The following is a 24,630-nucleotide window of genomic DNA, read 5'->3' on the forward strand; positions in this document are numbered from 1 at the left end:
TTAGTTACGTTCGGGGTCCGTTTTATGGGAATAAAACGACCATTGCGGTTCGCACAACATTTTATAAAAAATATATTTAAAAAAATGTAATTACGGACATTAGGTTTTTGTTGCAGACTATCTGTCTGAAGTTTGGAGTAAAATTGGTTCAAGCCCGGTCATCGTTCTCGTCGAACCCGTCGCTTGCGACGAAGGGCTCGGCGAGTAAATTAACCCAAAGACACAGCCCACTGAGTTTCTCGCCGGATCTTCTCAGTGGGTCGCGTTTCCGATCCGGTGGTAGATTCTGCGAAACACGGCTCTTGCTAGGTTTCGTGTTAGCAACGTCGTCAGGTTTGAGCCCCGTAAGCTCACCTACTAGTTCGGCAAATCTAGAATAACCCCTAAAATCTAGACTAACATTATTTTTCTCTATTTTATTGCGCTCAAGGCTCATGTGATGTTAGTTGTTTGTCGGGACCTAAGAACACCGCGATATCGGTGAGACTGTCCACCCGCAGACAAAGTTTTGTGACTAAAATCTCAATTGAATTAAAACATTGCAACCCTACGGAACTAATCAACGTTCTAGAAATAAGTAGATCAGTCGTGCTAGCTCTTACTACGTCCCGTACGACTGCGTCCGTGTCCGATGGTGAATACCCACAGATAAAGCCCACTGAGTTTCCCGCCGGATTTTCTCAGTGGGTCGCGTTTCCGATCCGCCGGTAGATTCTGCGAAGCACTGCTCTTGCTAGGGCTAGTGATAGCAATGTCACCAGGTTAGAGCCCCGTGAGCTCACCTACTCGTTCGATGAATCTAGTGTAACCCCTCGAGGTCAATAGAAATTGGTAGTAAAAAAAAGGTGAATTCTAAACCCGTGCGTGTTCACAGAGAAAACGAGTCTAACAGTCTGTTTTAAACCAATTCAAAGACGCGATATTGTAAGATGGCGTGCCCTTACTTTGTATACTCTTTAAGAAAACATACATTAAACATAAATATTTATTCGGAATTCCGATAAATAAACCTCAATTTCCTCCGACCGACATCTCCATTATCGTTTACATTTTCCGCGTACATTTTCCAGCAGAATAACATTCGGCGATCGATTCCGGACAGCCCTACGAGTGCTCAGACCTCTCGCCCGTCACTCGATAACAAGGAGGGGGACATCCTTCCATCCCGTCGAGTTATTATTGCTGGTCGAATTAAATTTAAAATCATCTCAATCATTTCTAATTGACATTAGACTAATATAGATTCTCTTATAATAAATATCATAGATATATTAAAGAAGTCGTAACTACCTACCAAAGCATAGATATCAAAATTTATATTTGAAGTCGTCGTGGCCTAAAGGATAAGACGTCCGGTAAATTCGTATGTAGCGATGCACCGGTGTTCGAATCCCGCAGGCGGGTAGGTACCAATTTTTCTAATGAAATACGTACTTGACAAATGTTCACAATTGACTTCCACGAGGAAGAAATAACATCGTGTAATAAAATCAAACCCGCAAAATTATAATTTGCGTAATTACCCCGCCTATTTCAACCGTGAAGCAGTAATGCGTTTCAGTTTGGAGGGCGGGGCAGCCGTTGTAACTATACTGCGACCTTAGAACTCAAATCTCAAGGTGGGTGGCGGCATTTACTTTGTAGCTGACTATGGACTCCAGTAACCACTGAACACCAGGTGGGGTGTGAGCTCGTCCACCCATCTAAGCAATGAAGAAAAATAATTGCACAGTGTAGACGAAATCGCATAAAACCCAAAATTGAGCAAACGACAATTTTAAGATAAGCTTTCGCATACTCTAGTTCCGAACAACAACAACAACAAAAAGCTTGGGCAATCGTGTTGCTGTGAATTTTTTTTAATTAAAAAAAGCTAATATTATTTTCTACAATTTTCGATTGTCATTATATTATTTCTGACGTTTTGAATACTTTCCAGTTTTCACGGTCGCGGAGCATGAAAGCGCGTGATACAAGAGATATTAAACCGTAAAATTCTTATAATCGTATGATAATAATATTAACAAACCACCTCTAACTAAATACCAAGGTAAGCTGTGGGAAACTCGATTATATTAAATTCAAACTGTATTAAAAATCACCTACTTAGTAATTTGAACGTTATTAAAAAACCACTGCGTTCATCCACAGTGCGTTTCCAGAGATCTTTTTTGCCACGTACCATCCGGCTTTGGAATAAGCTCCCCTTCTACGGTGTATCCCGAGCGCTATGACGTGTCCTTCTTCAAACGAGACTTGTGAGACTACCTAACGCTAGGCAACAGCTTAGCTCTGCCCCTTGCATTTCTTTTCACTTTCACCCCCGATTACTCTTTTTAGACAACCCATACCCTGGGCCAGGAAGGTCAAGTACCTGGGCGTTACCCTGGATGCATCGATGACATTCCGCCCGCATATAAAATCAGTCCGTGACCGTGCCGCGTTTATTCTCGGTACTCTACCCCATGATCTGTAAGCGGAGTAAAATGTCCCTTCGGAACAAGGTGACACTTTACAAAATTTGCATAAGGCCCGTCATGACTTACGCGAGTGTGGTGTTCGCTCACGCGGCCCGCACACACATAGACACCCTCCAATCCCTACAATCCCGCTTTTGCAGGTTAGCTGTCGGGGCTCCGTGGTTCGTGAGGAACGTTGACCTACACGACGACCTGGGCCTCGAATCAATTCGAAATACATGAAGTCAGCGTCGGAACGGTACTTCGATAAGGCTATGCGTCATGATAATCGCCTTATCGTTGCCGCCGCTGACTACTCCCCGAATCCTGATCATGCAGGAGCCAGTCACCGTCGACGCCCTAGACACGTCCTTACGGACCCAACAGATCCAATAACCTTTGCATTAGACGCCTTCAGCTCTAATACTAGGAGCAGGCTTAGAGACCCCGGTAACCGTACTCGTCGAACTCGACAAAGAGGTCGACGTGCAACCTAACCCATGCATCAGCCCGCTGAGTTTCTCGCCGGATCTTCTCAGCGGGTCGCGATTCCGATTCGGTAGTAAATTCATTCGCGAAGTAATCGCTCTTGAGTTGTTAGGTCTCCTTCGGAGGCGCTCGGGCAGTTGTTAGCAAATCCCACCCCTTCTGGCTGAGTCTTTGCTCGCCCACCTGTCCTGGTGAAACTGGAAAGGCCTTCGGGCCACCAGTAATTTTTCAAACATAAAAAAAAAGTCCATGCACGACGGTAACCAATCACCATCAGCTGGGCCGTATGCTCGTCTGCTTACAAGGGCAATGCAAAACAAAGAACCGTTGTCACGCAGAAAAGTTTGGATAAAAAATCGCACGACACAAGAGCACGAATGTACTACATGTAAGGAATCCGTAAAACCTCGTATGGACGACGTGAACAGGCCACTATCTCACTTACCTAACGTTATGTTCGAAGCAATGAAAACCAAATTAAATTCCTCTGGGACGTGTTCGACTTGATCCCGAACGTTAAGGTGGGGAGAGGTGAGGCGCTCGGCATGCCTGCTATGCGGTTATAGCCGGATAAAGCGAGCAGACTAATCGTGTTTTTAAACGCAGCTGTTCGAAATATCTCCCCTCATTTTGGACCATTTCGTTGTTAGCAAAAGTGATTTTTTACAATCACGAATCTTTTTATTTTTTATTGCTTAGATGAGTGGACGAACTCACAGCCAACCTGGTGTTAAGTGCTTACCGGACCTCATAAACATTTACAACGTAAATGCGCCACCTACCTTGAGATGTAAGTTCTAAAGTCTCAAGTATAGTTACAACGACAGCGTCCCACCCTTCAAATCGAAACGCATTACTGCTTCACGGCAGAAATAGGCGGGGTGGTGGTACCTACCCGTGCGGACTCACAAGAGGTCCTACCACCAGTAAGCTATAGCGTTAATCGTTGCGATATAGCGTTAGACAATTACCAGATCCTACTGAGGTCGTGATGAACGTGTCGGCGTTAAGCCAGGGTTTACACACATAAGTTCTTTTACAATGAAAATACAATACAATTCTATAAAACTTTAACATTACTTGTTTACAACAAAAAGCCACGCCTTATTTATTCAGTGGTTCTTACACAATTAGCCATTTTTGTGTTGGTTATAGCAACTACAACTTCTTTTTTATACAAACAAATGTAATTACTGCGAAACAATTCACAAAATATAGCTTAATATTCACAATACATATTTTAGTGATTTTTACATGACTGACATTTAATTTATTTTACATTAATTACTTTTAAGTAATGTTAAGTAACATTGTTATTATCCAGCCTAATCATAGATGGCGCCAACATCATTGCATAACAATTACAATACTTAATTAAATTATTAGTACTGTTAATTATAATATAAATTATTATTAATATTTATGCTTTATTCATATTTAATCATTTATACAGTCATTTGTGCTTTTAAACAATAATATAAACATTAAACATATTCTGAACATTTTCACATCAAAACAGTGTCTGCTGATTATTAAATATGGTAGAATAACAATTTCGTTACTAATAATAAATAAATATTAACATAGAATAAACTAAACTATATATTGTTATGTTAATTATTGCCAATGGTAGCGTTTGCGCCCATAAACGCGACCCAATGGTACGTCACGTGTCGTGTTGTAATGTTTTTATATTCTTACTAGCTGACCCGGCAAACATTGTTTTGCCATATATAAGATTTCTAGGGAATTTCTAGTGTAGAAAAAAAAACTAATTGTAAGTGTGTAAGGATGTGATAAATGAGTGAAAGAGGTATGTAGTGCTGTGAACGATGAGGGAATATATAATAAAAATAACAAAACCTCATTCAACCACATAATACCTCATTATAACAAAAAAAAATGTCCAAATAAAAAAAAAACATGTTAGGGGTGGACAACCTTAATCACTTAGGGGTATGAAAAATAGATAGTAGCCGATTCTCAGGCTTACTGAATATGCATAAAAAATTTCATGAGAATCGGTCAAGCGGTTTCGGAGGAGTATGGGAACGAACATTGTGACACGAGAATTTTATATATTAGATACACATGCAGTATGTTCTGTTTTTTTCCTATCTATTCGCTAGTAAACTTTTTTTTCCACGTTGGGGAGTCCATTTACGGATACCCGGTCGAGGGGGTTAACAGACCGGGTTATGTTGGACTCTAGCGCCTCCAGAAAAGAAGAGGGAGAAGAGGAAGACCGGGGTCCTCCTCTTCTTCCAATTCCTGCCGGGAGACTACGCCTTGAGAAAGGCGCGCAAGACGCTGCACGGCATCAGCCACGCAAGAGCTACCCCGCAAAACCGACTACAGACTAAACCCCATCGAGCTCCACCACTCCAACTCCACGAAACCCACGGTACCGCACAGTGCGCGCCGAAGGTTCGCCGTCGCCGGTACCCGTCCTGACAGTAGGATGGGATTCCATCCCCGGGAAGATCCCGTAGGACGTCGTCTCGGGAGATACACCGTGAGCGGTGCACAGATTCGCTAGGGGCCATTCTATCAGGCCGGTAGATGAGCTCACTGGGTTCAACTGTTCAACTTGAGAGAGTTTGCTAACACTGGCCCTAAGCAGTGCTTCGCAGAATCTACCACCGGATCGGAATCGCAAAACCCCGAAAAGATCCAGCGAGAAACTCAGTGGGCTGTGTCTATGGGCAAGTCACATCACACTAGTGCACATCAAACTATCTGATCCTGATCGACGAATTCGACAAGAACGATCAAACCCAAATGACCATTTAAAGGCGACAGTGACGGCCTAATTGAATTAAAAAAAAACAATGATTTTAATTCCTCAATTGTACTCGATTTTTTTTTTTTTTTATTGCTTAGATGATGGGTGGACGAGCTCACAGCCCACCTGGTGTTAAGTGGTTACTGGAGCCCATAGACATCTACAGCGTAAATGCACCACACACCTTGAGAAATAAATTCTAAGGTCTCAGTATAGTTACAACGGCTGCCCCACCCTTCAAACCGAAACGCATTACTGCTTCACGGCAGAAATAGGCGGGGCGGTGGTACCTACCCGTGCGGACTCACAAGAGGTCCTACCACCACCTATTGTTTAAATCAAACGTGTGTACGGCTTATCCAACTCTCCGTATATGTAACAACGTTTTCATACGTTTAATGAATTTAATCACATGCCGTTTGCTCCTCGTGACGACGTGTGAGCACGTGTCCCTTATATAATTACTTACGAAAACCGTGCACCTGTTTCAGGATCGATACGACATATTTATGTAACCAAAAACAGGCTTAACGCCCGCCGTGTGCCTTTCGTCTTTGATGTTTTGAATTTGTTTTGATGTTAAAATGGTGTTGAATAAAGCCTACTCTACTTAAACCATGCATCCCCATGATAATCTGTCGACAACACACGAGCATCATTAGTACAGACTATATTCGCTTTCAACACATACCGGCCGTCGAACGCATAGAATTAACCACAAAAAAAAATTATTGAAATTCCAAAGAATTTTGTAAGCATAAAAAAATATACGAAACCTTAAAAATATGAACCATTTGGACTCAATCTAGGGCGGAGACTGCGAAAAAAAACATGGAAATAATAATAAAAGTTTATCATTGAATATAAATGTTACGTTTAGTACAAAACGAGACGCGCGTTCTATTACGACACGGAATATTATTAAAGAATTATTTCGCCTGAGGGTGAATAATTTCATCAGGACCATATAAGGTAAATTGGTTTCGCAAAACCCTAAAATAACACTATGAGATCAAGTTTGAAATTTATTTGAAAGCTATAAAATCACAAGGGGTATTCACAGAGGCGTATATTGTTTAGTATCAAAATTCCCTAGCTGTGGCATGTCACATTGGATATACTACTGGAGATATATACCGAAGGATGGTTGTCGTCAGGCAAATGAAACTCATGACAAGTCAATACGCAGCATGATAAGATTACATGCTGTACTAGCATAGAGCAGATATACTAACTAACGCAATACATGACGACTGAAAATCCAGAAGATACTGACGTATATTCTGAACAACTCTTATTACTCACCACAGGATTCGGTTTCCAAAATCTTTTTGTATTTGAGATTTGTCGTGCTATCATGGAAAAATCTGGAATATGATTGCAACTAAACGTAGACCAGTTGTAATTGCAAGCTGTCCAATTATATTCTATTATATATACTATTTACTATATTATAATGAAGACAATCAAACATTTACATTCACACGAAAAATCGGTAGAGCAGAATCCGAAATACGCTCCTATCTCATAGTACAATAAAAACAAGATAGAACCCGATCGTTACGCCCCATCCACTTTTTCTTATATTTAGGTTAGGAAATAAGGTTATTTGATCTATTACAAACTTTTTAAGAACAAAAATACGCAAAACCGGTCGAGTCTTTCTCAAGCGATGCCATTATTTTTATTTTTATTGCTTAGATGGGTGGACGAGCTCACAGCCCACCTGATATTAAGTGGTTACTGGAGCCCATAGACATCTACAACGTAAATGCGCCACCCACCTTGAGATATAAGTTCTAAGGTCTCAGTATAGTTACATTACCATTGTGGAGTATTTCTTTTTTAACGTGATCGAGTAAGACCCCCGGATATTGCTGATGTCCATGGACGGTACCGGCATCTCCCCATCAGTACGTCAGTATTTAGCCTTTGATCGGATCAACTTCTATATAGTAAACACGTTACACTCGACAGTTAGATGAATTAAATTTGTGTATTTATCATCGATCGTTGATAGGTGGGCAAAATTCCAAGCTAAATGCACGTCTTCAAGTTTGACAAAATCACGTCAAAACATTCCATTGCCCAGACAAATAGATCAATACAATTCAAGCCAATACAACATGTTATAATTTCCATTTCAAATTGACTATATTTATATTTAATTAATCCAAGTCCAAATTGTATAGGAAACTGGTTGTTAACGTTTCTAACTACAAAGAGACCGTCGCTTTCTGAACAGCTGTGTGCTTAGTGCGAGTTTTCTAACGTTTTCGATAGCGTAAAAGTTAACTCAAATTTGTATGGACTTGGAATGTTTGCCTACGTTTGCCGCTAGGGTCGCTGTCCCAACTACATACTAATCTGAGTTAACTTTTACGCTATCGAGAGCGTTAAAAACTCGGACAAAGCACGGGGGTACTTATGCTTTAGAAGCATCTGTCGTATTTTCTTCAGAATCAATAAAATCAACGGTTTCTTGAAATTCTTGTTGCGATTCACTCTTGTGATGGATACATATGGCTTTTATTTTTCATTAGATCGATGAGTAACCGGCCCACAGCCGTTACCGTGGCCAGTAAGTATTACATCATGGATGCCACGGCCCATCTTAAGACTTGGGGTCGCAGTCTATTGTATTTATTGTATAACGGCTGTCCCGAGATTTAAATCTGAACACATGACAGCCTCGCGGCAGTGATGGTCAGGACGGCGGTACCTACCCGTGTACGCTTACAATACTCCCCACCACCATTAATACTACAATTATTTAAAAAAAAACTATTCCTCAAAATAACATTCAGTAACGTTGGATCTCATTATCTTACAATTCCAATTATTTGAAATTCAATTAGATCGCAAAACCGAAATTTCTCAGTTCTGACTTAATTGCTTTAAAGTCCTTTCCCTCGAATTAATACTTCGTCAACTTTCCGAGCTGCGCATCTCGAATACCAGCTGGGTACGGGCCACGTACTTGAATATAGCCGTATATTATACAAAGTTATTCCATGTACATCGTTTTCATTTATTACTTAGACCGGTCTTTCCCAAAGTGGGCGATAACGCTCCCTAGTGGGTGCTGCAGGACTAAAGCGGGGCGATAAGAGATCTAGAAAAAAAATGGGTGCGTTGTGTAGAGGCTTGGGAGACGATTTGTAATTTCATCTAGGAGGACTCTTGGACACCGACTGAGCTCTCGCTATAGTGGATTTAAGTAGGTGAAAAAATGAGGGCGCTAAAAAATAATTTATTCTCAAAGTGGGCAGTAGGAAAAATATGTTTGGGAGCCTCTGGCTTAGACGGATTCAGAACAAGCTGCGATAACCAAGACGAAACTATGCAAGACATCTACGTATTAGCCAATCCTACAAATCTATCTAAAACATCCGCATGCAGCCAGCCGCCCACCTTCAAATATAGGGTCCAACTCTCCATTCTGGATCTGTCCACAGATAACAGCTTCAGGACAGAAACAGGCAAGGCGGTGGTACCTAACCGTGCGGGCTCACGTGACTTCTTACCACGAGTAGAGACGAAGTGTCCGTATCCAATATGGCAATTCGTGAAATGCATGTGAGATGGGTGCAAAAATGGGTGCGAAAATTTTTTAATCCACTCGCTGCGAACTTAATTGCAAGATTCCGATACCAGATACGCCACTCAATTTACATACAAAGTATATTCTAGTGATTATTTCTGCCACAGAATTTCGAATGCGTTACAGACGGAAAGGCTAATTAATTGCTTGATATAACAATGCTTACTTTTGGCGGCATCTTTCACATTATTGTGTCTGTGGACTTCGGTAAGCGAAACAAAGCCTCTACCTAACAAATCCAATAATTTTTACTTTAAATTTCTTCAAACAAGCAAAGCAAAACACATTTATAAAACAAAATCCTTGTAGAGCTCTTTTTAATTTAATAAAAGAGAATCCAGAAATACTGAACGTATAATATAATCCTCAGGAAACTCCGGGCTTAAGTATCGACAAAAAAATATATTCATGACTTAATTTAATTCATCTTTGTAACGGTTTTAATAACGGAAGCAGAAACTGCTTAAAATTTCGCTACAGTACCTATTCGTATATTACAAACATTATTTTGTCAGTATATACGAATAGTATATTGATGGGGTAGAGATCCCAAATGATGGTCGGACCAAATAGCGGAGGAACTAAAAATACCTGTCAGCTCAAAATACCTGGACTCCACCAAGCTACAGAACGGGATCGATGGAGACAGCTAATTGACGGAATATCGGACGGAGTCACGATCCTCATCAATGAGGGACCGATTGAACAGAGATATTGATGAGACGATTAATGTCAGTTAGAGCTTCTCGCCTATTAATATCTAACTAGATGATGACCGGTTTTTTTTTGATAAGGCCATCTTGGTTAGTTGCCCTCAATTAAGAAAAATAGTATTATTATTCGTCAACAGATGTCGGGAAGAGTTGATTATTGAAAACACGAATAAAACAACATTTTCTGAAAATAAATCGTAGCTAGATCGATTTATCGCCCCCCAAATCCCCTGTATACTAAATTTTATGAAAATCGTTGGAGCCCTTTCCGAGATTCAGATTATATTATACATACAAGAATTGCTCGTTTAAAAGTATAGATTTGTTGACTGTCGTTTTCGAACGCCGATACAGAAAAAGGTTCCTTACCTTCCATAATGCAATAATAAATGATAATAATAATAACCGAAGTCACATGCGACCATCTGGCCACAAACTACGTTTCCTCTGTACTATGGGGACCAGAAACCAATATACATCTTTATATATATCTCTTAGAAGTCCGCACGGGTAGGTACCACCACCCCGCCTATTTCTGCAGTGAAGCAGTAATGCGTTTCGGTTCGAAGGATGGGGCAGCTGTTGTAACTATACTGAGATCTTAGAACTCATATCTCAAGATGGGTGGCGGCATTTACGTTGTAGATGTTTATGGCCTCTAGTAACCACTTAACAGCAGGTGGGCTGTGAGCTCGTCCAACCACCTAAGCAATAAAAGAAAACGTGTGTATGTCACTGAACTCCTAAACAGTTGGACCGATTTGAATGATTTTTTTTGTATGCGTTTTGGTGACATGGTTGGTTTAGATTCACAAATCAGCCCGGCAGATGGCGCTGCAGTCGGTATCTAGGTTATTTATCTATACTGCAACTAAACGGCTGAATCGACTTGAATGAATTTTTGTGTCGTCGGGTCGAAGTCAAAACTGTATTGCAACAGCGGGTACCAATTTATTTCGTATATCTTTTGAACTAGACCACCACATGATTGCCTTGAAACATGAAGGTTATAAAATTTAAGTAGCAAAACTGTAACTTCTTGGGACTACTAAATTTCCCTATTTGGCATAAAAATCAAAAATCCCCAGAGGTGGTGAGGCGAAACACGCGAAAAAATAAAGCCAGCTCTGTAGTTGGTACGGGTCTTGATCCTGATCAACTGCTGTGAGTTTTAATGATGAATCGTGAGCACGAGAATTTGTTTGCAACCACTCCTAACATCTCACGTAACACACAACTAAGTATAGAAAAGCATTAAGATAACATTGTCGTCATCGAAGATTCGTTGAGTTTTTGAGGACTTAACTGCTTAAGAACGATCGATACGCGATCGAGACTTGTTAAGGCGAAGATACTACGAATTTGTGTTAGACTTGTTAAGGAGAAGATACTACGAATTTTCGTTTCCACAAAACCGCTAAGTTTAATTAAAATTTTCACCCTCAGGCCCTTGCGATTTGAACACTGGATAAGAACATGTAACATATTTTATGTTGTGTAACTTTTTCTTTATTATTAATCTTTTTTCACTGTCCTTGTAGCCGGACGATCATACGGCACATCTGATGGTGAGTGGTTACCGTCGCCCATGGACTTCAGCAAAGCCAGCGACAGAGCCAAGCCGCTGCCTACCGTTAAGTACTCACCACAAGCCTCGTTTGAACAAGACGCCTCTTTTTTACTTTTTATAAAAGGGTTTATCGGTACTTATAGTGATCATCATACTGGCTGTGTGGTGATGGTCTAGAATGGCACCAAATATTCTCTCCCACCCTTTACGAATTAGGAAACCAAAGCTCCATTTCAACTTTCACGCTCCGGTCTACAAGTGTACGATGATCTTAAAGTTTTCAATCGGTTTTTATTGCTGCAGATTGTAAGACGTGCTCACAAACAACCTGGTATCAATGTTTCTGGAGTCTATAGACATCACAACGTGAGTGGGCCACCCACCTTGAAACATGGGGTCATAGTGTTTGTTGTTTTGTATAATGACTAATCCACCATTCAAACTGAATCTTGATATCTTTGAACCTATATAGACTCAGGGGATTTGTCAGATGTGTGAAGGATATCCTATTTAACAATGGCTAGTTATCAATATTAGTAAATTTCAATTGTTTTCAATAGCCAAAGCTATGTACATTCAAATGGATTTGCTGGTGCACATACTATTTAGATTGCAATCCAGATTAGATCTAGGTACTACTTGTACGATTTAGTTAGTATGTACTGTAATGATTGTAATTTGTTTTGCGCATCAATAAACTAAAAAAAAAACCGCATGAGTGCAGAAAAAGACAGCCAATAAGTCTATTTATGCCATAAGCACAGGCCTTTACACAAAAATGTTATCCACTTTTCCATAAGAATAAATAAAAATCCTTACCACGTACTCAATTACGCACGAATGACGTCAACGGTAAGGTAACAATAACATTCATTTAACTTGCAAGTTGCATTACTTTTCGAAAAGCATATTGTCATATTACTTTCGAAATACAAATGGTTTCTTCCGAGCAAAAGCGTCAGTACCTCGCTATCCATCTAATCGGTAGACTCTCAAAATCTCCTTGAAAGATCGTTCGAGTAGACGGTTCTAGAAACAAACCCGTTCCAAAAGTTTCCCGGGCGTGTTTGCTTAGGCAAATCTCTTGATTTCGCTCGATAATTAATTTACGAACGACTTACTTTATTAGATCGAATAAAACTGAAGCCCGTTATATATTTCGGTAAACAAGACCCCTCCTTATTTATCGGTAAATAATTTTCGAAGCTATACGATATCGAGTCAGTGACATTCAACCCTTTGTATTATTGTGAAGCTCGACATTAAACAGTAATATGTGTATTTAGTAAATGGTTATTGATAAAGTCGTTTTCGCTAAGCGGCCGGACCGATTACTTATGGGCTCAGTGATTCTTTTACTTTCTTTTTTACTGGTGGTAGGACCTCTTGTGAGTCCGCACGGGTAGGTACCACCACCCTGCCTATTTCTGCCGTGAAGCAGTAATGAGTTTCGGTTTGAAGGGTGGGGCAGCCGTTGTAACTATACTGAGACCTTAGAACTCATATCTCAAGGTGGGTGGCGGCATTTACGTTGTAGATGACTATGGGCTCCGGTAACCATTGAACACCAGGTGGGCCGTGGGCTCGTCCACCTATCTATGCAATACAAAAAAATATATGATGAATACAAAACTATAGATACACACGCATTTGTATTAAACACAACTAGTGTTTGCCAAACGACCCAAATTCGTTCATTCAACATTTAGATTGTATGCATTACGTTCTCTCTTTTTTATTTTGTCATTTTGAAGACAAAAAAAACTTGATTATTTACATATATATATTTTTGAAACACAAGGTTTCGTCTGTGGCTACAAAGGAAAATCATATCATAAAATATTACCATGTTTTCTGTGCAAAGAAAAACTTTTCACTCTGGTATTTATATTTCAATTTTTTTTTAATTGGTAACACAGAAAACACGTCAGTAACCGCTAAATAAAAACAAGGAAAACTATTTTTACGGTTTAATATGCATAATGAGTATTCGAAACATCGGATATAATAACATGTATAATGACAATGATAAACGCGAGTTTAACAACCCACTGAGTTTCACGCCGGATCTTCTCAGTAGGTTGCGATACCAATCCGGTAGTGGATTCAGCAAAGCACTGCTCTTGCTAGGGCTAGTTAACAATTCTCTCAGGCGGAGCCCGTGAGCTCACCTACCAACCATAAGGTAAGGGGAAAAAAGAGTTCAAGCCGTTAAGGTACTTTGAATTATGTCTACAGCTCCTGATAAGCGAAGAAAGTTCTAAATGAAAAACGATTAATAAACAGGAGAGGAAACTTGGATTAAAGGAGAGAGGAAATTGCAATCAATAATTACTGTGATGCTTATGTTGTGACCTTTGCACCGTTTTCAAATCGCTTCTAATATCTAATATATAAAATTCTCGTGTCACAATTTTCGTTCCCATACTCCTCCGAAACCGCTTGACCGATTCTTATGAAATTTTTTATGCATATTCAGTAAGCCTGAGAATCGGCTACTATCTATTTTTCATACCCCGAAGTGATTAGGGTTGTCCACCCCTAACATATTTTTTTTTATTTGGACATTTTTTTTTTGTTATAATGAGGTATTATGTGGTTGAATGAGGTTTTGTTATTTTTATTATATATTCCCTCATCGTTCACAGCACTACATACCTCTTTCACTCATTTACCACATCCTTACACACTTACAATAAGTTAGTTTTTTTTTTCTACACTAGAAATTCCCTAGAAATCTTATATATGGCAAAACAATGTTTGCCGGGTCAGCTAGTGTATTATATATTTCGATTAGTATCCTTTTTTTTATTGCTTAGATGGGTGGACGCGCTATAGGCCACCCGGTGTTAAGTGGTTACTGGAGCCCATAGACATTTACAACGTAAATGCGCCAGCCACCTTGAGATATAAGCTCTAAGGTCTCAAGTATAGTTACAGCGGCGGCCCCACCCTTCAAACCGAAACGCATTACCGCTTCACGGCAGAAATAGGCAGGACGGTGGTACCTAGCCGCGCGGACTCACAAGAGGTCCTACCACTAGTAAATCTATTTATTTAGCGGGATGTTTGAACATAAATTTCAAACCTTCCGATTAACTCGAAAAACTGAACACTTATCAAGGCCGAATAACGATACATTTATTACACTGGCGTGATGTTCAGGTGCCTAGAGATAAAATAAATCCAAATTTTGAGTTTTTTTTTTCTTTCGTTTTTTTTTTTTACAATATGCGTCATTACATCGACTTAACACACTCTGATTAGCTACTGATCGTTTGCAGTATTATTCCATATGTCAGAAGCCACGTACCTAATCACTTCGCCGCAGCTACTAATTGGAAAGAGCGGGACAGAGAATCGCGAACGTCAAAACACAAACTATCGATCGAGCCATTACGAGAGAGAGAGTCTTTTTCGAAAACATTTTTTTTCCTGGATAATAAAAATACACAATACGATGTTTCATGTTTTCTTTTTTTTTTTTTCATAATACGCCGACGGCCATGGGATATTTTTTTCCTTATTCATTTCCGCCTGAATTATATCTTGGCTGACGATGAAGTAAGCCTTGTGTATGTATAGCTTGATTCGTAATTTATTTGTAACGTCGTGATGCCGTATGAAAAACAAAAGGAATTCATTAAATAAGCGAAGCGGTAATTTATAGCTTTCGTTGTCAGATAAGCCTATGGCCCGGATGATCTTAAATGATCACGGTCGCTCACGTAAGTCTGCTAGAAGTACAGTCAAGCCACTGTCTAACGAACGCAAAGAACGCGGCGTAACTTTATCTTATACGAAGTGAATATTTAGCGATTCTATTATTTTTTCAAATACAGTATACTATTTTCTATAATAGATCATAATAATTATTAAGATAATAATTAAATTGAATATTGTTTGGGAAGGGACCTTGTTTATGAAAATTAAGGTTATTTAAGAAAAATAAACATTCCTAGCTTTTTAAGTCATATATTATATACTCGATAGATAATGATAATAATTCAATTGCTGCTTTGAATCTTAAAAATTAGTCTGTTTATTGAAGCATAGGCCCTAAACATGTCATTACGGATCCTCGCAATCCATTAACGGTGCTTTTAGGTATCACACGCAACAGTCACCGTCCTCACCGAACCCGTCGTTTGCGACGAAGGGCTCGACGAGTAAATTAACCCATAGACACAGCCCACTGAGTTTCTCGCCGGATTTTCTCAGTGGGTCGCGTTTCCGATCCGGTGGTAGATTCTGCGAAGCACGGCTCTTGCTAGGGCCAGTGTTAACAACACTTACGCTTTGACCCCAAGAACTACCTACACGCTAGGATGAAGCTGAAATGGCCTCTAAAATGTATCAGCGAAGGTAGGAAAAAAAGGTGCATAAGATTAATTTCACTGTAAAAAAATTTTTCAACTCATTTTTTTTTAAATAATATACTGTCCTCCGTTTCTATGGTCGAAATTCTATTCGGTTTAGTTTGTTATTGATTTCCTTCTCAGATTCTATGTAGTTATGTAATTTGATTTCGTTAGATATGGATAAACTAAGTCAATAAATCTTACATAATTGTTTTTCGTGTTCAACAATCTATATATGTAAGTTTGTTTGTAACGCTTTCACGCGAAAACTACTCAACCGATCATCATGAAACTTTGTACACATATTCTTGGAGGTATTAGAAGTAACATAGGATACTTTTTATAAGGAAAAAAAAATATATTTTTTTACGAAAAATTTAAAAATTGTCAAAAAATCTCAAAATCTAACTTCTTCAACGCCATCTACCGGTTCAGTAATGAAGTTCCAATCCTGAGTGCTGTAAATGAAGTCGCGGGTAAAATTTAGCGTTATGCCAAAGTAACTATTCCACGCGGACGAAGTCGCGGGCAAAAGCTAGTATTATATATAACAAAGAATGTATGTGCGTATGTAAGTTCACATAACAATTATTTTACGTACTTATGACTTTTATGTTTTGATGTAAAATTGCATTTATGGCTTTTATATTTTGATGTAAAATTGCATTTTCTTGCGGGCGACGCTATCGGGCGCATGAAATATAGAAATATTTCTTTATATACACAAATTGGGATAATTTGAAGAAACCAAAACAAAGCAGGTATCAATTAAGCTAACAGACGTCTCTTTCAGCAACCGGTGATAATAAATATAATGACGGATAACGCAATGATTTGCAATTGTCTTAACTAGTGTTTCACCATGCGACGGAAATTGGGTCACAACCACTGAAACCTCAAGAATTAGATTCAATATATGTCTTACGCTTTACTCTTATTTAATTATCAACCTTTTGATTAAAAAAAGGCAATTTCCAAATAATATATTGGTAGCACTGAAGCTCGCCAATAATTACTTTAAAAAAACTGGTAAGTAGAGGAGAAAATGGTAATAAACTCTCGTCTTTTTTTATTTTATTGCTTAGATGGGTGGACAAGCTCACAGCCCACCTGGTGTTAAGTGGTTACTGGAACCCATAGACATCTATGACGTAAAGTTCTAGGGTTTCAGTATAGTTACAACGGCTGCCCCACCCTTCAAACCGAAACCCCATTACTGTTTCACGGCAGAAATAGGCAAGGTGGTTGATACCTACCCGTGCGGACTCACAAGAGTCTTTGTCTACTATAACTGCCTTTGTCTATTTGAAAAAAATAAGGATGGGAAAGCGGTAAAAAAAAATTTACGTCAAGTCAATACGAAATCTAAGAACGAGCACTCACCTATTTTTGTTTTTATATCTATACATTGTGATATGTGAGGAAATTGCAGGATCTTGCGCCACTTTTTACTCTTCCCCTTATTGCTATCGGAACCGCCTGAAAAAAAAGAGAAAATACAGTTATTATATGTGTCGGAGAAGCCACAGCAATTATTAACACCATCATCAGACGTCGTAGGGGCGAATAGGGTGTTTGAGCTAAGAGAAACATTGAGTACACCAATCACGTTTGTTTTCCTAGAACAATCTAGAAATTTTCTCGTGACGTTAGCAAACGAAAACGAATGACAGTTCTTAGGACGGAGGCACCGCTCTTCAAGAAGGCTGGTCGGTAAGTGTGATGGCGTCTACGCGTCTCCATCGGCTAGGCTCTGCTGTAACATAAAGTTAGCAGAGCTCCAACGATACCGCAATCGTGCTGCCATCTCTCGGGAATCGTGTTGCGTTTCGTTTAGCTACTAAACTAATGACCGTCTCCGACATAATATGTATATGACCGAATTAAAAAAAAAAAAAAACACTTGTGGCACTCGGGGACTGCCGCGGTAAAGCTATTGCATAGCATTTTTTATCAACTTATGCAATTATAATTAGACAATAATAATTTAATATTAAAACTATAATAAAATAAGACCGCGCTATATTTATAAACATTAACAAAAGCAAAACATTAACTGTCCCCTTCACACTCATAAGCTAGACCGCGCGAGAGAGATGGGCAGACTTTTCACGATGCGCATGCAGTGCGACGTCACGCCGCGCGTTTATTCACAAGCACTACACAAGCGCAACGTGTGAATGTGTTGAACGCGAGCTACATGGAAGGCGGAGTGGGGGGTGTTAGGTATTATTTTCGTTACGGAATTTCTTGATTCGGTCGCCGCGCTCAAAGGCCACGATAAAAGCTATACAATAGCTTAAAAAACCATTTAATCATGAAACACATCAATCATGAAAACACCGTTTTTATGCAAGCAGCTAGATGAGCATATTGTACATCTAATGCTGAGTGAGTACCATCGCTCATGAGCGTCAGCAATGCAGCTCCAAACAGGGTCTGCGGTGCGTGCTCAGCGGTAGGCAGCGACTTGGCTGTGTTCCTGGCATTCCTCAAGTCCACGAGTGACAATGACCACACATCACTCGAACTAGAAGACACATGAAGTATTAGTTAATATTACGGCTGGTGTTCCCTAAGAAAATCACAGTTTAAATTAATAACAAACAGCACCAAACAATTAATGCTTAATTAATAGCCTTTTTCTTATTTTATTTTATAGCTTATTTTCGAATAATTCTTAAAATACTTAATAATCACGAAATAGGTTTTTATTGAGTTCGTTACATTGTTTTTTTTTTTTTTAATTGTACTAGCGTGGGTCGTGTTTTTTCTTTCAATGACGTTTGAATCTGTCGAACGATGTAGAGGACGCGACAAGGTTTGAATACTAGGCTGTAAGAGCGTTTTTATTATGTATTTTTAATACGCTTTTTTTAGCTTCAGACGTATGTATGTAACGGAATCTTTGAACATGAGTTTGACCCCCTTCAAAACGTCGGATTAACTCGAAATTTGGTATACTTATTAAGGACCGATGAAAACTAAATATTAAAAAAAAAATTGAAAATAATATTGAAAAAATAATAATTCAACTAAAAAATTAAAAATAAACAATAGTTTAAAAAAAACTAACAAATTACGCTTTTATAGAAAATCCAAGTAAAAAATAGAAAATAAATTTTAATAAATTTGAATTAAATATAGAGTAAGAAAAAATGATTTTATGCGTGGTGCATGGTATCAGTAATTACAAATATTTTATGAACAGATAAGAGTAGAAGGGTTATTTTGATAATATTCTGAAAAGCACCCTACGCTTTTTTAGAATAAAATCATTTTTTCAATTTAATTCAAATTTATTATATTTTATTTATTAATTATCATATTTTATTATTTTCTGTGCTAGGTGGCCGTTTATTATTAGTAGTATATAGTATAGTTATTATTAGTAGTTATTATTCGTCGTTTATTATTAGTATATTTTATCATTCAATCATCATTGACTAACGCCAGAGAATATTTCATGTATTTTGATTGCCTGCCGTAAATTACCATGACAATTCAATTATGACAGCAGACGTGTGAGTGTCATTACTGGACTGTTTTAAATTTAAACGCATGAGCAACACGCGGCCCGCCAAGCATTTCTAAAATTGAATTTATTTTATCGACTTTCTCCCATTAATTGGTTTTTCTATTCTTTTTTTGTTTGTTTTAATAAAGAAATAAAGTTTCGTAAATTATTAATCAGAGAATATAAAATATATGTGCGGCCGGCCAAAAAATCAAAATTTTAATTGGCCCATTAATTAAAAAGGTTGCTCACCCCTGGACTTTAAATAATAACTATTAAATACAAGACACGACGAATTTTATGGTTTTTCGATTATTATTTGGACATGCCTTTCCGATTACCTACCTGCTTACTATTACGATATAGCATCGATCAAAACTCGGTATGATTGTGGTATTCGTTTTCGGCATCAGGATTCAGATTTTGTGTTGCAGGCGTAACACAGGTGAAAACCTTGGGGCTATACATATCCGATCCATTAACGGTGCCTTTAGCTACCACAAGCACCGGTCACCGTCCTCGTTGAACCCGTCGCTTGCGACGAAGGGCTCGACGAGCGAATTAACCCATAGACACAGCCCACTGAGTTTCTCGCCGGATCTTCTCAGTGGGGCGCGATTTCGATCCGGTGATTCTGCGAGGCACTGCTCTTGCTAGGGTCAGTGTTAGGAACATTCCAGTTTGAGCCCCGTGAGCTCACCTGCACGTTAGGGCGAGGCTGAAATAGCCTCTCAAGGCTATCAGTATAGGTGAAAAAAAGGGACTATCTATACTAATATATAAATCTACAGTGGTTTTTACGGATGTTCCGTCATAACTACTGAACCATGCATGCGATTGACTTGAAACATTGTATCCATGTATAAAATACGTGTACTTAATGGATAGGCTAATATTTATATGAGTGTTGGACTCCCTACACCAGTTGTGGGGCGTTAATGATGAGAATCTTTGTGGCGGGTAGCCATCATGCAACACAAGATATTTGACAGATGCCTGAATCTCGCTTACGACATTTTCAAGATAAGCTTGCATATATACAAGTTCCGAACAACAACATTCGGACCGTCGGTCTACCGTCGGTCACACTAGTGACCTACGACGGAACAATTGGTGTAGCGGTAGCCATCACAGAACACAAGTTATTTGACGCAATATCACGCGCTCGGTAGAAGATCTTTCCTTTCGTCGTAATCCTACAATCTTTGTGGGGGTGAGAAATAATAATGTAAATTTTAAATGCCCGGCGAAGCGGAGGGGTACAGCTAGTACTATATATACTTGGAGCTGTACTTGCAAAAATTCCGACGACTAGGGACGGCCTGGCACCGCCCCGAACCTCTCTACCGATAAGCTGTATTTTTATAACGAAATACGAAGGTTAACTCCGAATCACGAACGACTTCCACGAGAAAGGTATTGCCCAAGCAAAATTTGATCTTTTTCTTCAACTAAAATATAGATGGATAAGCTTTCAACATATTTGCTAAAGCTTTACCGTCACGCCGTCTCCAGCTTTGGATTCTTTGAGAGCGTCGCTTCATACCAGAGCACTTTGATTAACTATAGCCAATAGTAAGATCAGATGGGTAATTTTATTCTTTTTTTATGGCTTAGATGGGTTGAAATCCACAACGTAGATACCGCCACCCACTTAAGATATGAGTTCTAAGGTCTCAGTATAGTTACAACGGCTGCCACGCCCTTCAAAACGAAACGCATTACTGTTTCAGGGCAGAAATAGGCGGGGTGGTGGTACCTAGCCGTGCGAACTCACAAGACGTCCTACCATCAGTAATTACGCAAATTATAATTTTGCGGGTTTATTTTTTATTACACGATGTTATTCCTTCACCGTGGAAGTCAATCGTTAACATTTATTAAGTACGTATTTCATCACAAAAATTGGTACCCGCCTGCGGGATTCGAACAACGGTGCATCGCTAGATATCAAGGCACCGGACGTCTTATCCTTTAGGCCACGACGACTTCAGTTTTAAGTTAATAAGATTTCAAGTAATAATACAAAAACAACCACGAAACACATCAATCAACCGAAGCAATTCATTAGATAATAAAGAATTTTGACGTACCAATCCGTTCGAGGTTCGTATTAAATGCGACAAGACACATAATTATTATGGTATTAACATAATTACAGATTAAAATGTATGTATCAGTGTCGCATCGGTCACGACAAGCGCTCGATGTGTGCGTGATTTATTACATTAATGCACATTTAAAATTGACCGATTGGGGTATGCCCTTACTGGATCGAGCTAAAGCCTTCGTCAAACAGAACGCGTAATTAGCGCGCGTCAGAGCGCTACACTGACGCCGCGCTGTGACGCCGAGATGTGTTGTACTACTATGGTAACATACCGTCAAACAGAGCCCCAGCGCTATAAGTACGCAGCGCTCCGTCGCGGCGTTAGGACGCTTTGACGTCAGGCGTTATAATTTTCTACAAATTTTATTTTAGCGTCCGAGTGAATCTGTATTAAAATACTAGATAATGCCCGAAAAAATTATATAAATAGTTAGAAAATACCCACGCTTATACAATGCCACATCTGAATCACTCGATTTCTTAATACTTTTAAATTTTCGCACTGCTATCGAAAGGCACTATGATTTGGCGAATGCGTTGCGTCAAGGAGCGTTAGACTCATCTAGTCAATTGATGTGACACGAAAAGAGTGCGACGTTAAGTACGCGGCGCTAAGTACGCGTTCTGTTTGACGAAGGCTTAAAGCTGATTAGATGCGAATCAAACGATATATCCGTTGTATATTCACGTTTAAAGGCATGTGAACTAGCCGTTTGATTTATAATTTTACATTACCAATACGTGGTTAACATTGATTGATGGTCTGCCTTTCGAGTATCTCTAGATGTGTCAAAATGAATTGTGGTGATTAGACACACGGGAGAGCTAAATCGCGGTGTTCTTTTTTTAATTGTCGGTTACCTAAAGGAGCTACAGGCCTACCTGCCTGGTGTTGAGTGATTATCAGAGCCAATAGACATCGACAGCGTAAATACCGCTACTCACATTGAAACCCGTCCCGACGTAGCGGGAATAGCCGCTTAGGCTATCAGCAAATAGGTAGGGGGGACAAAACGGCAGCATTAGGTAATCTTTGGTGTACTAGCTACTAATGACTACTACTGACTAATATCGGTGAATAATTTTCTTTCCCTACCTATGCTAATAGCCTAGAGAGGCTATTTCAGCTTCTCCTTGATTTGTAGGTGAGCTGACGGGGCTCAAACCGGAGTGTTGCTAACACTGGCCCTAGCAAGAGCAGTGCTTCGCAGAATCTACGTTACGAAAAATCTCGCATCGTCGAAGTCCGAGATGCCAGATGGTCTGATTTCTTAGAAGGACTGACCCCCTCCCAACGGTCTTACTACCGCCCAGCTCGTAATCTCAAATCGGATACGGTAGTAACCATGCCCCCCCCTCGTAGGCCCCTCAGGCCAACTCGCGGCGTTCGATGATGACGAAAAAGCAGAGCTGCTGGCCGATACACTGCAAACCCAATGCACGCCCAGCACTCAATCCGCGACCCTGTTCATCCAGTAGAAAGTGAGGTCGCCTTCCTAAATGTAAGGCATCAACATAAATTTGTGAGCAGCTCTTGTTAATCAACGACTAAACCATTCAGAATAGAAACAAGGAAATATAGTAATATATACCCATCTCTTTATTATGTACAAGTATATTACTATACCTCTCTCAGCTTATAGGGGTATACTGCTGAACATAGGACCCTCAGAACATAGGCCGCACTAGAGATCGATTATCTCCAGTGCGGCCGGTTCGTTGCCAACCGCATCCAACGTGACCCAGTGTCTATGCGCACACATTACCAATATTAGTACTATGACTAGACTTAGTTAAGTCTGCGACTGGCGAAAATCCAAAGATACAGTGTCCTATACGTACATCAAGTTAGGAACCTTTTTAATTCAGTAGTGAGGGTTATCGTTAGATAATAGACAAAGAGATGCATGTTTTTTTTTTGAATTGAAGGATCACTGTTGGCCCGGAGGCTTTTTCATTTTCACCAGGACAGGTTGTCTATCAAAGGCTCAGCCAGGAGGTGTGGGATTTACTAACAGCTGCCCGAGCGCCTCCGAAGACCGGCCTCCGAGATCTAACAACTCAAGAGCAGCTGCTTCGCGAATGAATCTTATACAGGATCGGAATCGCGACCTGCGAAAAGATCCGACGAGAAACTCAGCCAGCCGATGCATGCGTTAGGTTGCACGGTTACCGAGTACGGTTACCGGGGTCCCTAAGCCTGCTTCTAGTTTTAGAGTTGAAGGCGTCCGTTAGAGGCGAAGAGGTGCATGTAATTAATGCATCACATCGAAGAGACAGATGATTTTCTCATTGCGCAACTACACTTGGCTAGATCTAGAATAGCGCCCCTCAATTTTTCCTCTTAGGTCTCATAAGAGACTACTAAGCGCCTCCGTACAATATATAACTTTCGGTTTAAAATTTATACGATATATTATTTTAAAGCACGTGTATCTACCATCCCATTTATTTTCGCTGCAATGCAGTAATGCTTTCAAATATTGAGAAAGGGACAGCCGCTGTGCAACACTACCACCATCAACTCCGGTGACTATTAAATACCAAACAAGTCATGGGCTACACCAAAATAAATACTTTTCCCAAAAATCGAATATCCGACTCGTTTGACAACCAATTTTTGTAACAAGCGGTTTGTAGTAAGTTTCAAGCGGTAGGCAGCGGCTGGGCTCTGTCTCTGACATTGCTGACGTCCATGAACAACGGCAACCAATTACCATGAGGTGGGCCGTAAGCTCATCTGCTTGCTTGACCAATTTTTGTAACAAACTGTTTGTGGCAAGTTTCAAGCGGTGGGCAGTGGCTTGGCTCCGTCCCTGGCATTGCTGACGTCCATGAGCGACGGCAACCACTTACCATCAGATGGACCGTAGCTCGTCTGCCTGCTCGAACAATAAAAAAAAATACTGCCTACTCTCTGGGAACGACACTTAACAAAGAAAAATTAAAAATATGCACACGTACTTAGGCACGTGTGCATTTATGGCCTTGCTGTATTCAAATCGGTCACTTCTACGACAAC

General features: G+C 39.7%; 1 protein-coding gene across 2 annotated transcripts in view; it reads right to left on the bottom strand.

Moving 5' to 3' along the window:
- LOC101747093 (G protein-coupled receptor kinase 2) overlaps nt 1–24,630 on the bottom strand; it is a 113,923-nt gene that overhangs the window by 76,282 nt on the left and 13,011 nt on the right. For both annotated transcript variants that reach the window (XM_012696236.4, XM_012696234.4), the window contains exon 2: nt 17,365–17,460. In XM_012696236.4, the coding sequence (XP_012551690.1) occupies nt 17,365–17,460 (96 nt within the window). The remainder of the gene's footprint in view (nt 1–17,364; nt 17,461–24,630) is intronic.

Source organism: Bombyx mori, chromosome 26 (assembly GCF_030269925.1).
Source record: "Bombyx mori chromosome 26, ASM3026992v2".
Lineage (NCBI taxonomy): Eukaryota > Metazoa > Arthropoda > Insecta > Lepidoptera > Bombycidae > Bombyx > Bombyx mori.